The sequence below is a fragment of the Rhea americana genome, unplaced genomic scaffold, assembly GCF_003343005.1.
Source record: "Rhea americana isolate MKP2758 unplaced genomic scaffold, rheAme1 scaffold_25, whole genome shotgun sequence".
NCBI lineage: Eukaryota > Metazoa > Chordata > Aves > Rheiformes > Rheidae > Rhea > Rhea americana.
Genome location: NW_028186368.1, coordinates 6,912,515 through 6,925,061, shown reverse-complemented (window position 1 = coordinate 6,925,061; position 12,547 = coordinate 6,912,515). Strand labels below are relative to the sequence as shown.

At 40.3% G+C, this 12,547-nt stretch overlaps 1 protein-coding gene across 3 annotated transcripts in view; it reads left to right on the top strand.

Moving 5' to 3' along the window:
• Positions 1 to 12,547, top strand: part of KLHL32 (kelch like family member 32) — a 116,125-nt gene that overhangs the window by 99,075 nt on the left and 4,503 nt on the right. For 2 of the 3 annotated variants that reach the window (XM_085306951.1, XM_085306953.1), the window contains 3 exons: positions 802 to 1,528; positions 9,675 to 9,733; positions 12,204 to 12,396. In XM_085306951.1, the coding sequence (XP_085163077.1) occupies positions 802 to 1,528; positions 9,675 to 9,733; positions 12,204 to 12,396 (979 nt within the window). The remainder of the gene's footprint in view (positions 1 to 801; positions 1,529 to 9,674; positions 9,734 to 12,203; positions 12,397 to 12,547) is intronic. The other variant, XM_085306952.1, reaches the window with a different exon arrangement.

The window sequence follows — 12,547 nt, the reverse complement described above, 5'->3', positions numbered from 1 at the left end:
GATAGATCCCTTCCTGGTCTCCTCATAAACTTGGCTGGATTCGATGTGCTTTATGTGATTTAAAAAATGTGTTTATTTTTGGCTGTTGGTACCAGTTACAATTGCTGATTGGTTTCAGACTCTTCCTCTCCTCTTCCTCTCCCTTCCAGTCCCAAGCAAGCAGAACTCCTTCTCTGCTTCTCTCTTCTCTAATTCCTAGTCCTTTTAAACATCACCCCATTTTATGATTAAAATAAATGGAAATGTAAGAAAATAGAGGGATTCAGTATTATTTGTKATATTCCTTCAATATTTTGTCATAAATGGAATGCAAGATGGAACAGAAAAAAAGCCTTTTCTTTCTAATCATCTAACCGTAATTTTACTTATTTTCTTTCTAGTGTGCCTGTGGTCTTCAATGATTACATAGTCTCTATATTTATAATAGTGCTTCAGCAGCTTGATTCCTGGATGTTGTGGTTTCCTAAAGCATCTATAACAGTTTGCACAGCAGGAGTATTGCATAGCAGTATTACAGTCTGTTATTAATACTGTGAAAATTTGTAATTTGGGGAGGGAATAATAAAAGACAATGCTTTTATATATATAATAGATGGAGTTTTAAAGTATACCTTTTGTGTTGATTCGTGCATTCACAAATACTTCTTGTACTGATTGATATTGCTTCTAAGGCAAGTATACAGTTGTTCTTAGGATGCAAAAACAGCTTTCAAAAGACCAAATTTTGTTAGAATGGTGTACAGATAATCGTTTTTGTGTGTGTGTGTTTTATTTTTCCCTTCCTTCCCCCCACCCTTTTAGCTAGCTGTGAGGTGGCTGGAACACAACTGTCGTTACCAGTACATGGATGAACTTCTCCAGTATGTCCGCTTTGGCCTTATGGATGTGGATACATTGCATACTGTAGCTCTTTCTCATCCTCTTGTCCAAGCTAGTGAAACTGCAACAGCACTCGTTAACGAGGCCTTGGCTTACCACCAGAGCGTCTATGCACAGCCGGTTTGGCAAACCAAAAGGACAAGACCTCGCTTCCAGTCAGACACTCTTTACATTATCGGTGGGAAAAAACGTGAAATCTGTAAAGTGAAGGAACTGCGATACTTCAATCCAGTAGATCAAGAGAACGTTCACATGGCAGGGATTGCAAACTGGAGTGAGCTGGCACCTATGCCCATAGGGAGAAGTCACCACTGTGTTGCTGTGATGGGAGACTTTCTTTTTGTAGCTGGAGGAGAGGCAGAGCACTCCACGGGGCGCAGTTGTGCCGTGAGAACTGCCTGTCGATACGACCCCCGCACTAATTTGTGGGCTGAGATAGCTCCAATGAAGAACTGTCGGGAGCACTTTGTACTCGGAGCAGTGGACGAGTACCTTTATGCAGTAGGGGGCAGAAATGAATTGCGACAAGTTTTACCTACCGTGGAACGTTATTGCCCCAAGAAGAACAAGTGGACCTTTGTACAGTCCTTTGACCGATCCCTTTCATGCCATGCAGGATATGTGGTGGATGGTCTTCTTTGGATATCAGGTAGAAAACGTTTCACACAATTTGAGGTACTAACAAAATACAAAATATTGTCTCCAGTGAAACTAGTAAATCTATTTTAGTCTATAGGTCAGAATAACTTTTGTCTTAAGAGATTGGTATTTCAAAGAATTTAAGCTTGAATGCGTATAATCATGAAGCCTGGTTAGAAGTGTAGAAGTATTACACACACATACAATATAATTTATGTCTACTAAATATCTTTGTATTTCTAAGTTACATATACCATATGTGCTACCTCCAATCACCATTCATAAATCACAATGAATGAAAATGATAAYCTACTTTTTGACAAATGTAGGCTTGTAAATTCTGTGTGCTTGCTAAAAAGAACAACAAAAAACCAAAACCCAATTTCTGTGGTGTGATCTAGTATCATGCATTTATTCCTGACAGTGAAATGGTGAATTAAYGGCTCGTAGGCTTGTGTGGATCCAAGACCTGAAGGCAGGTGTATAAACTGCTCCCACTTAATGTCGCGTATGTTGGTACAGGCTAAGATGGCCTTTGCTGGGCATCCTGTACAGCTTTGTGCACAGGACTGCCTGGATGAAATTGTAACATTATGGCACAGACAGATGAAAGTAAAGGCTTTGTAATTTTAACATAGCATGTCATTTGCAACTCTATCTGATATACTTTTTATTTTATGTGTGCACATTAATAGGAGTTGAGGACATTGTGTCATCAATCTTTGTATTGTTTTCTCTGGCAGTASGTTTTTTTGGAAAAAGGTCAATGCTGTCTACTTAAGATTTGAGAGACAGGAAAAAAATTCTTTTTAGTAAGGAATGTGTCATGGAAAGTTATAAAGTTGTAATATTTATCAAGGAAGTTAATGAGTAAGTGAGTCTAACCCTTGAAGAAAATGTGCAGTGATTGCCATCTTCACTGTAGAAACTCTCTGGGGATTTTAATATGGTCTGGGATCCCTCTGGTGAAAAGATGGTATGTGAATGAAAGAAGAAATTAGCTGCTTAAGCCTTGACTCTGCCTGTCAGCGTGTGTCATTGAGGTTAGTGGAGCTCCTCRCAGATGTATCTTTCTGCCCATATGGATTAAGTGCCAAGTGAGAGTGGCTTCCCAGGCATTGGCGAGGAAGTAGCAGGTCTCTATTTTTATACATATGCACTAAAATCATGAATAATGGCTTTGGAATTAAAGGCATCACAGAATGCACGGAGTCGCAAAGATCCCTGACAGGCACTTTGTGTTAACAGCTGACATCGAAGAAGTCTAGTAGAGTTCATGCTATCTGGTAGCCCTGGAGTGCGTGCGCAGGGTACTTTGAGACCCAGGTGATGATACAGAAACACAAGTTCTGCTTTCGGTATACAGGTGGGTGCGTTCAGACCTTCCCTATTTTGACAGTGGAAAGAGATGAGATAAGAGCCTCTAAGGAGCAATTCAGAGCACCTTTCCACATGCTACTGTTGCTGTGTCTTGATTCCCCCACCACCATGGTTTACATTTGACAGTTTTTATTAATGAGAAAGGAGCTTTTTATAAATTGTATTAAACAGATTTGTATAAAAACACTGAAAGAGCACTAGAGACACTCATCAGAGTGTGGTCCTTGTTCTAATACATGAAAAAAAAAATATTTTTTAATTTTAATTTTTCTTTAATGAAAAGGAGCAAGGAAGTATTTGATTGAGATTTTTGAAATCACATGTGGGGTTGGTTGCAGAATACRTTTAATCTTTCCAGGTGTGCTGGGAAAGCAAAAATTGTACTTAGTTACATAAGCAAAATGCATGTATGTCTGTGTGACTGCATTTATGTAATGAACCAGTGTGATACTGTGTTCAAGGATGTGCAACTGTARAATCAGGGGAAGAAGTAAGTGGATGATCTGCTCACAACTGGGCAAAGCAACAAAAAATATTCAATCAATACTGTTCCATTTATATTTGAAAATACTACTAACAAAGCTTCTGTTGTAAAACGGATGGCATATAACAGTCACTRTAAGGAGTAATATTTTGACAGTAGAATGAGCTAGACAGGACTGTTCTCTTRTATTTCATATAGTTTTTGCCAGTTTGAGAAAATGCTCAGCAGTTTTGAGTTGCTAGATTCTGACAGTTTAATATGAGTTATGAGAGCAGGTCATGCAATACTTCGGTATGGTATTGATCTGAATTATGTACTAACAGATTGAAAAGTGGGTTATACTTATTGAAAGTAGTTATTTTAAAAATAAAGTAGATGGAGACGCAATAACTGTAGCTAGCGTTCTATTATTAATTAATTGCTTAAGGCCAGAAACCAGCTCTTTCTACATGTACATTCAGGGATAAGGGAATAGTACAGAGATGTTTTACTGTTCCAAAATATCAGTAGTCATTGCTGAAAAAATACACTCTTCCACCATCAAATATAAGGTGTTAGAATAAGAGTAATCAGTAATGCAGGAGAAAACCTARTTTTGAAGATGTGGCCTAAAATTAAATAATTAGAAAAGTGTTCTGAGCTCGAGACGCCTCTGAGCAGTWTTCCTGCTCCTTTTTGTGGGTCGTCAGCAAGAGCTCTTTAAAGTCTATTTGATACAACCAGCTGGCAAAATAACTGTGAGAATTTGTCCAGTTTCTTATAAGTGAATAAATTAAATAGTGATAATGTAGGTTTCTAGCCCCTGTATTTGTGGAGAGAATCGCCAAAGCATGACCTGCACCCTGACCGTTTACTTAGTGTACAGGCAGAGCGCGAGTGCCCCTGCCGCGGCCCGCTGTCTTCGAAAGGCTTTGCTGATCAAAAGCTGGCTAGACTTGCGGGTTTGCTATTACTGTTGTTGGGATTCATTGTCAGCTTTATTTTGCTGCTCCTTTGGGACAAATATGAGAAGGAGTCAAAAGTAATAGAGCATAAAATCATGGCGAAGGAAGCTGGGAAGGGAAGTCTGATAAACAAGCACTGTACAAGGGCACGCGTACATTGAAAGTAGGAGACCGGTGGCCGGTGTTTCAGGTGACAGAGGGACCGCTAAGCTGCCACCACCCTTGGGGGGTTTTTACTTCTCAGAGGGTTCAGGGGTAGTTTTGCACTTTGGAAGTAGTCTTATCCTTTGGGCAGCAGAAGACAGATGCAGCTCTCAAGTTTTCCAAGCTCCRTATATTCTGGAAGACAATTTTATATTTGTGCCATCATTTTTTTCTTTTTCCTTTTCTTTTTCGTTTTTCACAGCCCCCAATTTTATTTTAKTTTTAATTTTAAAAGGGGATGAGAATTCATTAAAAGAAGTTGTCTGTATTGACAGTACAGCATTGGGCAGATGGTTTTGAAATTTTACAGAAAGCTGAATTTTACAGGCCCSAGTTAACATCTGACACTGTGACCCATTTCACAAATGAACCGTGTACCACATGCTTGAAAAGAGAAGTATGCAAGTGAGTAGAGGCAAAGTACACAAAAACCCTTTGGAGTTCAACATTACTAACAATCACTTCCTATAAATGCAGGGAAATGCTCGCCATAAGAGTGAGAACGTGAACTGTGCACGTTTCCCTTCACCCCCATACAGTGCCCCATGCAGATTGGGACACCTGCATTTCTACGTGGGTTAAGCTCTCTCCTTTTTATATAGGTGCAGGGCATGCGGAGACAGTGGCGCGCAGAGAGGGTAGGGGAACCTCTACCAGGCAGTCCAGCTCTGTGCCATTTCTACATCTGCAGCTGGGGATCACAAGGCTTCCCTTCCATGTAAAGTGCTTAAGAGATTAGCACATGAAAAGTATTGTCTGAAGCAAACTATTATGCTGTTATTTYAGAGAGGTCTGAGTAGCATGACCTGAAGTGTGTCAGCTAAAAATCACATACACGTGAAAACTCAGCTTTGCTGGGGGTGAAACAGAGCAACTCTGCACAGTTGCTTCTTATTAAGTAGCTTTTTCTTCTTTAATTCTTTTTTTATTATTATTTGATCGTTGAGGTTTTTTTTCCCCTAATAGTGGCGATTTTGACCAATGAGATAATAGAGATCACGTATCTCAGAGAAATATTCATCACTTGCAAGTGATTACAGTGAAAAGTATTTCATTGCTGTAAAATTGTTGCTTGAAAAAGAGATCTGGAATAAATAGGAATGTGCAGTATCTAACTAAGTCAACTTTTGTGGTGCAACTGGCGTGGAAATTATCGTGAGCTTAACACGTAGCTAGAAATTGTCCCTGTGACCCAGTCTCAGTCCATATTTGGAAGAGCTTTTTTTTCATTATTACTATCAACTTTGAATAAGAAATGCAGGTCTCACACCACCTGTAAAGCACTGACATTATGGATCTGATGTCCTTGTTTCTTCTTAAATTGAATGTAAACATCAATTTTTTTATGATTTTCGTTTTTCAGCTCGGACTGGTGCCCCTTTTGTTGGCAGTTGGATTGCAATTGGAGCTGCCGTTGCTGTTTTCCAGGGGATTTGTTACCTAGAGGAATATGCTCTAGTTCACCTGTCCTCACTGCATCTGGGTTGACTGAWGGCAGTGGGTTGGCACGCTCAGGAACGATTATCTTATGTTTAGCACRCAGACAGGAGAGAGAGGAGAGATTTCTATTTTAAAATAGCACTGAGTACCTAAGGGCGCATTTCCTGAGTTCTRTATATTCCGTGTATTTGCTGGAAGGAATACACGTGGGAGCTCTTTGCCAACATGTAGTTTTACACATCTCCCAGCAAACTCAGATTCATGTGCACAACCTAGCACTTGGGGACTTCGGAGAGAGTTGTGATATTTTCTCTGGGATTTGGATGGGATTAGATTTCTCAAGTCATATGTGGGTCTTACTAGGACACATTATAAATATGGATTACAAATTTCCAATTGGGAAAATTGTATTACAGCTGCTGCCTCTCACCCTTCTATTTTTGGAGCTGTCTTTATTGAAGGTCATTTTTAGTTCAGTTTGAGAAYTGTTTGGGGATTTGACGTATGAGGGGTGGAGGTTGGGGGGGGAATAAGATGGATCTCAGACCTTTCCAAGAATTTCTCCGGGTAGAAGGGYACTGTAGCAGCAGAAGTGAATTTTTGACTTTTGGAGGGCTCAGGTAGAAAGCAGGGCTTTATCTCTTGCTTTACACTTTAGTTGTCTGCACAGAGAGTAAGTGATCGTGCTTGTGGCAGCATAAAAACTTCAGTGAGCCCACAGGTTTGATGCTGTTTGGACTCTCTCTGATGGTGTCCTCACTCCTGTAAGAACAGGAAAGACACAGGCTTGTCCTGAGGGCGCTCCTGGTCTCCCTGAAACTTGAGGACCTCCAGGCAAACTGCTCGTGTCAATGCATGATACAGTTGTTGCCCTTGGCTTATAACCTCTAGTCAGCRCTGACAAACTAAATTTTGTTGGCATTTACCGAGAGATTTTTTTCTCTTAACTGATRGGATACTACCACATTAGCTGCTATTGCTTGACATCAAGTTTAATAACATGTATTTTATTTTTTAAGTACTTCTTAGCAAGTGCTGTTAGCATTACCTCTCTCCTTCTTTTCTTATAGAGAACACTGTATAGAAGTTTAAGAAATCATCTCAGGATTATTCYATTTTTTCTTCTGAGAGGAAAGTATTTTTGGTACCGTTTAAATTTTTATTTTTCCTTATCCTATTTGTTAAGAGACATATTACTCCTCTTTTGCCCTCTCCCAGCTGCCTGAAGTATTTTTAAAGGAGTAGTTCAAGAGGACATTACAGACTTGTTAAATATGAATTTTGGCAGAAAATTTTAAACTTTCGCTATAGCACTTCAAAGTTAGGAGGAACTTGAGTTTGAAAATTGATGCAGATATAAGATGGCATATTTAATGACAGATGTATCTATAGAAACCTGTTAAGATGCAGATTATCCCCCTGGGGAGGGGAGATCAAAACTGCCAATCTATAAAATATACTTGTTAGGGGAAGGCATGGAATCTATCTCTGCAAGCACTTTGATTGCAGGGGACAGTGTAGCAGCATGTGGCATCATAACCTAAGAGCAGACAAATCAGCTTGATGACTTTCAAAGCCAAGAATACTGCTGGAGGCAAGGGTACTCCAGTCTAGAAGAAATTAAAACATATAGAGACTGTTATTAATTCCAGATCTATTTTTGTGTAGTCAAATCTGTATGCAAATCCTTAGCATCTCATTTTGGCAGATTAATCTAAAAGTGAAGAGCGATATGTGAAGGGAATGTAATGATAAAACACCACAGATGAGCAATATTGCAGAGGAAGAAATGTAAGCTGTGTACTTGATATGAGGGGCTCTTTGTGAAGGGAGGAAAATAATTTTGCTTATTTGATTATTTCATTGTTTTACTAGGAAGCAGCTCCATTCTTTCTCTTCTTGCTTCCCGTCTCTCCCCCCAAAAATCAGGTGTTCTTTCTTAATGAGAATAACAGACACGGCATCGTGTTGCTAGTGTGTCTCCTGTACACATGTGTCTCCTCACATTCTGGAGGTAATCAACCAAATAACTATGATTTTTTTATTTTTCAAAATACTCATCTGATGTCTCATTTTTAAACATTATTCTAGGAGTGAAAATAGCAGTGTAAAAGAAATGAAATTACAAAACAGATCAGAAAAAGGTTGTTTTGTATTTATAACTGATGACCACTAACACTGCGCAGCACTGTAGAGACAAATAACGTGTCGTGAGATTAGAAATGGGAACGATCATTTGCTTTCCAATGCGTTGTGTTGCACGTGTAATTTACAGATGCTGTGGTGGACTGTGCGTGTGATAATGTGATGGAAAAACTCTGGAAAGGCTACATATTGGATACAGTATTTTTTTAGCCTGCAAGCTTTTTTTGAACTGGAGGCTTCCGCTACCGTCCCCGTGTAGGGCCCCTAGTAATGTAGCGAAGCATACGAATAACCACTGCTATTCCTCCCTGCTGCTGCAGAGAGAATAAATTGTCTTTAGTTTTTGCTATCCACTGATCAGATTTTCAGCCTCATATTGGCGTGATTGGAGGGTGCACCAGTGTTAGCACCAATATTCAGTATTCAGCCCGATAGGAGCAGATCAGCAGTTGCAGCATTGGTGCTGAGTGCTCTGTATTTATGGTATCTACACTCCAGGGTTTTTACTTTGGTCCCCTGGACTGAATGTATCCAGCACTCAGCTGGTTCAAAGCTGTCCAAAAGACCAGTTCTTGGTTCACACCCTGGTTCCTCCATTAGGAGCTGGAACGTATCTGGTGCRCTTCTGGAGTGGAGCTTTGGGTTTAGCTTCCTCCAGGAAGGGTCTGGGTCATGACCACCAATACCACTGCACAAACTGAAGTGATGCCTGAGAGATGGGAGACTCCCTTCAAAACCAGCTCCAAACAAAAGTGTTACACTGAGCGGTAGGTGGCAAAGGGAGGATTCCCTGGCACGGAGACATGTGAAGGCTGCTTGTGGGTAAAAGAAGGAAGAACTGTCACCAGCCAGCTGGTGACCATAGCACAGCCAGCAGGAATTCAAGCAGCTCTGCAGCTGCTCTCTCTGAAACAGAGGACATCCTTGCATAAGAGAAGCATGGAAGAGTATAATAACAGATTAAATTCTTTTCTTTCTCAGTAGATTTTGTCCATCTTTGACACAAGATGATAAAACTGTAATATAAAAAGCTAATTTGCCAGTCTGGTTTTCACTGATGTGTGGCTACCAGAGTGCCTTAGCCGTGTCCAGACAATTGTTGTTGTTTCTGATCATTGTGGAGGAACCTCCCAGCAGAAGTCTACAGCTAAGCCAGGAGATGCTCCCTCAGTAATATAGGCCAATTACAGAATTTCTTTCACATACATACATGAATGCAGTTGCTCGAAGAGTTGCACTGTGTTTTCCAGCTGACTCTGGCATCTCTCATCAGTGCAGCTCTGTTCTGACCCCTTCCTTCTCTATGATGCAAAACCATCTCTTTCTCTTTTTCTAATTTGGGGGGGGGGTGGTTGTTGCTATTTTATGTCACTAGATTTTTGACAAATGTGCTACTTACTTCCTCTTAAGCAGATTAAAAAGTGTAGTAAGTGTAGCTGGTAATATTCAGTGTAACAGTGTCAGCAAATGAATTCTGGGGTTGGTTATTTTGCTATACACSATCTGAGTCATGGTTTTGTTAATGTAAAAAAATGTAACCTGTGTAAACTTTTCCATAGGAGGAGTAACAAATACTGCACAGTATCAAAACAGGCTCATGGTCTATGATCCTAAGCAGGTGGGTGTCTGTGTTGTATGTGTTTTTCTCATGTGTTTTGCTTAAAACACGTCTATTTGCAAATACCTCAAATGATTTTGTAAGGTTAAAAACGATGCCCATTTGAATTGGTAGTATTTTACACTCACTTCCTACTGATACATGTTTTTAATGGAGTAATGGAGACCCYGCTGTTTTCAGTATTCTGAAGCCTTTGGATGTTAGAAATATCTTAGATGAAATATAGAAAAGTGCTTTAAATTTCCTATATTTATCAGTGTTTATTTTGCTTGTTCATTTTTCTGTAATCCCTGGCAACAAAGCCTTGAGCAACATACARTCAAAGTCAGTGTCACAAAAGTGCTTGTTTTCATTGGCATTTCTGCTTTGAAATTGCATAATAGCTTCTATATATGTAGGGTTTTTGTTTCCTGCACACTTTCAGGACTATACTACCTGTCAGTGACTTATTCCACTGACTGCCAGGGTGCCTATCATTTCATTTCCCAAGCACCTGAAGTATCTCTGAGGGATTATTTCATACATTATGTATGTGTTTTCATTAGGTTAGCATGGCTCAGTAACCATTTCAGAGGATTAGGGCATGGTTATGCCCTCCTGCTTGCATTAGGAAATAAAAGTCCTAAGCTTGAAATCAGAGTTGCATAGTCACATTTATGCCCACCTGGAAGAGCGGAGACTTTTCTGATTGCAGGATAGGGGCTCTGAGGGCTTTATTTGGAACCACATTCTGCCAGCAGGCATGTCTGTGTGGCTCCCSTTGACTTTATGAGGTAGATCACGTAYGGGTCCTGAAGCAGAAAGCAAGCAATGGCAAACCTGGCTCTTTGTTTTTCGGGAACAATTTTTTGCGTCAATTATACCAACACYGATTCTGTCCTAAATCCAAGCACATAGTAATTACAGTTAGCAATCTTATTTTGCTTTTGAGAGGGACTCTCTCCTTTAGATCCATCTCTCTTTTGTGGGTATTTCCCTTTGATTCTTCCCTTGCTGACATAGCATTGAAAGTTGCACCCCAAAATACCAGCGGCAGGGCTCCTTCAGCGCCCAGCGCCAACGGCCAGAAGCCCAGCCTGACGGGTAAAGAGTTAAAGAGGAAGTGTGCGCTAGCATTCTTCAAATGAGGTCTGCTTCGTGTTTGTACACACATGCTCTTTTTAAAAATTCTGCTGGCATATTGTTTACGGTGGGTACTGGAAACCATCACATCTGCTTGCATCTTGCACAGAATCTCAATAACTCCATCATTCAGCGCTCGCGCTCGCTTCTGCGCGAGGCCTTTGTGGCGAGTCGATAATGCCTGCCATCTGCCACAGAGCACACAGCTACCTGCCAGCAAGCCGGCTGGGGTGACCTCTGCTTCCCCACCACTGATTAGTATTCACACGCCGGCTTATTAGGAGTGACCCCAGCAGGCCCCTCTGTTTCTTTGCCTTTGCAGTGCTTTGCGGCTCACCTGGCAGGCACTGCAGTGGAGGAAGCTAAAGATATAATCAGGGGATGCAGGCAGGCTTTGCAAAGCAGATGGTGTCTATAGTCTTGTGTTAAGAGACTGGACTACTAATGCAAACATTAATGCCTAATATCCAGCTATTACACACTGAAATGTATAGCTATACGTTAGGGGGGTTAAAAGGCAATATTATTAGGGGCTCTCGAGTTACCCCAAGTGATAGCAAACGTAACACAAGGAATTTCCTCACAGACTTTAACTTCGTCCACTTAAGTATATTAATCTTTGTAAGTTGCTGGGTAGTCTGATTTGTTTAAGCATAGCAGGAGCAATGGCTTTCTTAAATTTAAAATGCTGTGTTTTAATCGCTCTGCTTCCTTGTTCCTTCTCCCTTTTCTTCAAAAAGTGGAACTCTGGAATGTTGTTAACCAGGGGGGAAGATATGCAAAGGGATATTGCTTTGTAGATGCCCAAAAATAAAGGGTTAGCATTAAACCAAATACATGAATCATTTGAAAAGATTCTTTAGGAAATGATTTTTCCCTGTTGCTTCGCTCCCCAAGGATAAGATCAAATAAGCTTCTGAATAACGAAAGGTAGAAGAATCTCTCTTCTCTCATAACACAGCTAGCTGGTCCAGATAATTTTAGTACTATGTACAAAGGAGACATTTAAAATTTTATTTTTGCTTGAAGCATAATACTCTTGCTTAAGGAGGATTTACTACTGAATTATAAAGAAAAAATAAGCTTTGAAATCTGATGAGATAAACAGAAAAACAGAGAACTAGAAATACTAATAAATTAATAAATTTAAATGTGAGAACTATGAAATTAGTGTAGAAAGTCAAATATATCTAGTCAGTGCTATAACCAGCATGCATGTTTAGCATATGTTTAGCACAAGTATACACGCTTGTGATTTCTAAGCACAATACCTGCTAATATTACTGTACCACTAGTATATGCATATCTCCAAGCACCGCTGAGACCAGTTTGGTCTTTTCATTTCCAGAATAAGTGGCTAAGCCGTAGCCCAATGTTACAGAGGAGAGTGTATCACTCCATGGCTGCTGTGCAAAGGAAACTGTATGTGTTGGGTGGGAATGACCTGGACTACAACAATGATCGGATCCTGGTTCGGCACATAGACTCCTACAACATAGACACTGACCAGTGGACACGCTGCAGCTTCAACCTRTTGACAGGCAAGTACTGTGTACAAAACCAGGAAACTCAACATTGTTATTACAGTAAAGCATCTCCCCCCCACCCCTGACACCTTTAGATGCCTACAGTATTTAAAACTCCATGACTTCACTGCAGCTGCCTCTGATTTAGGGGCTGTGATCTGTCAAC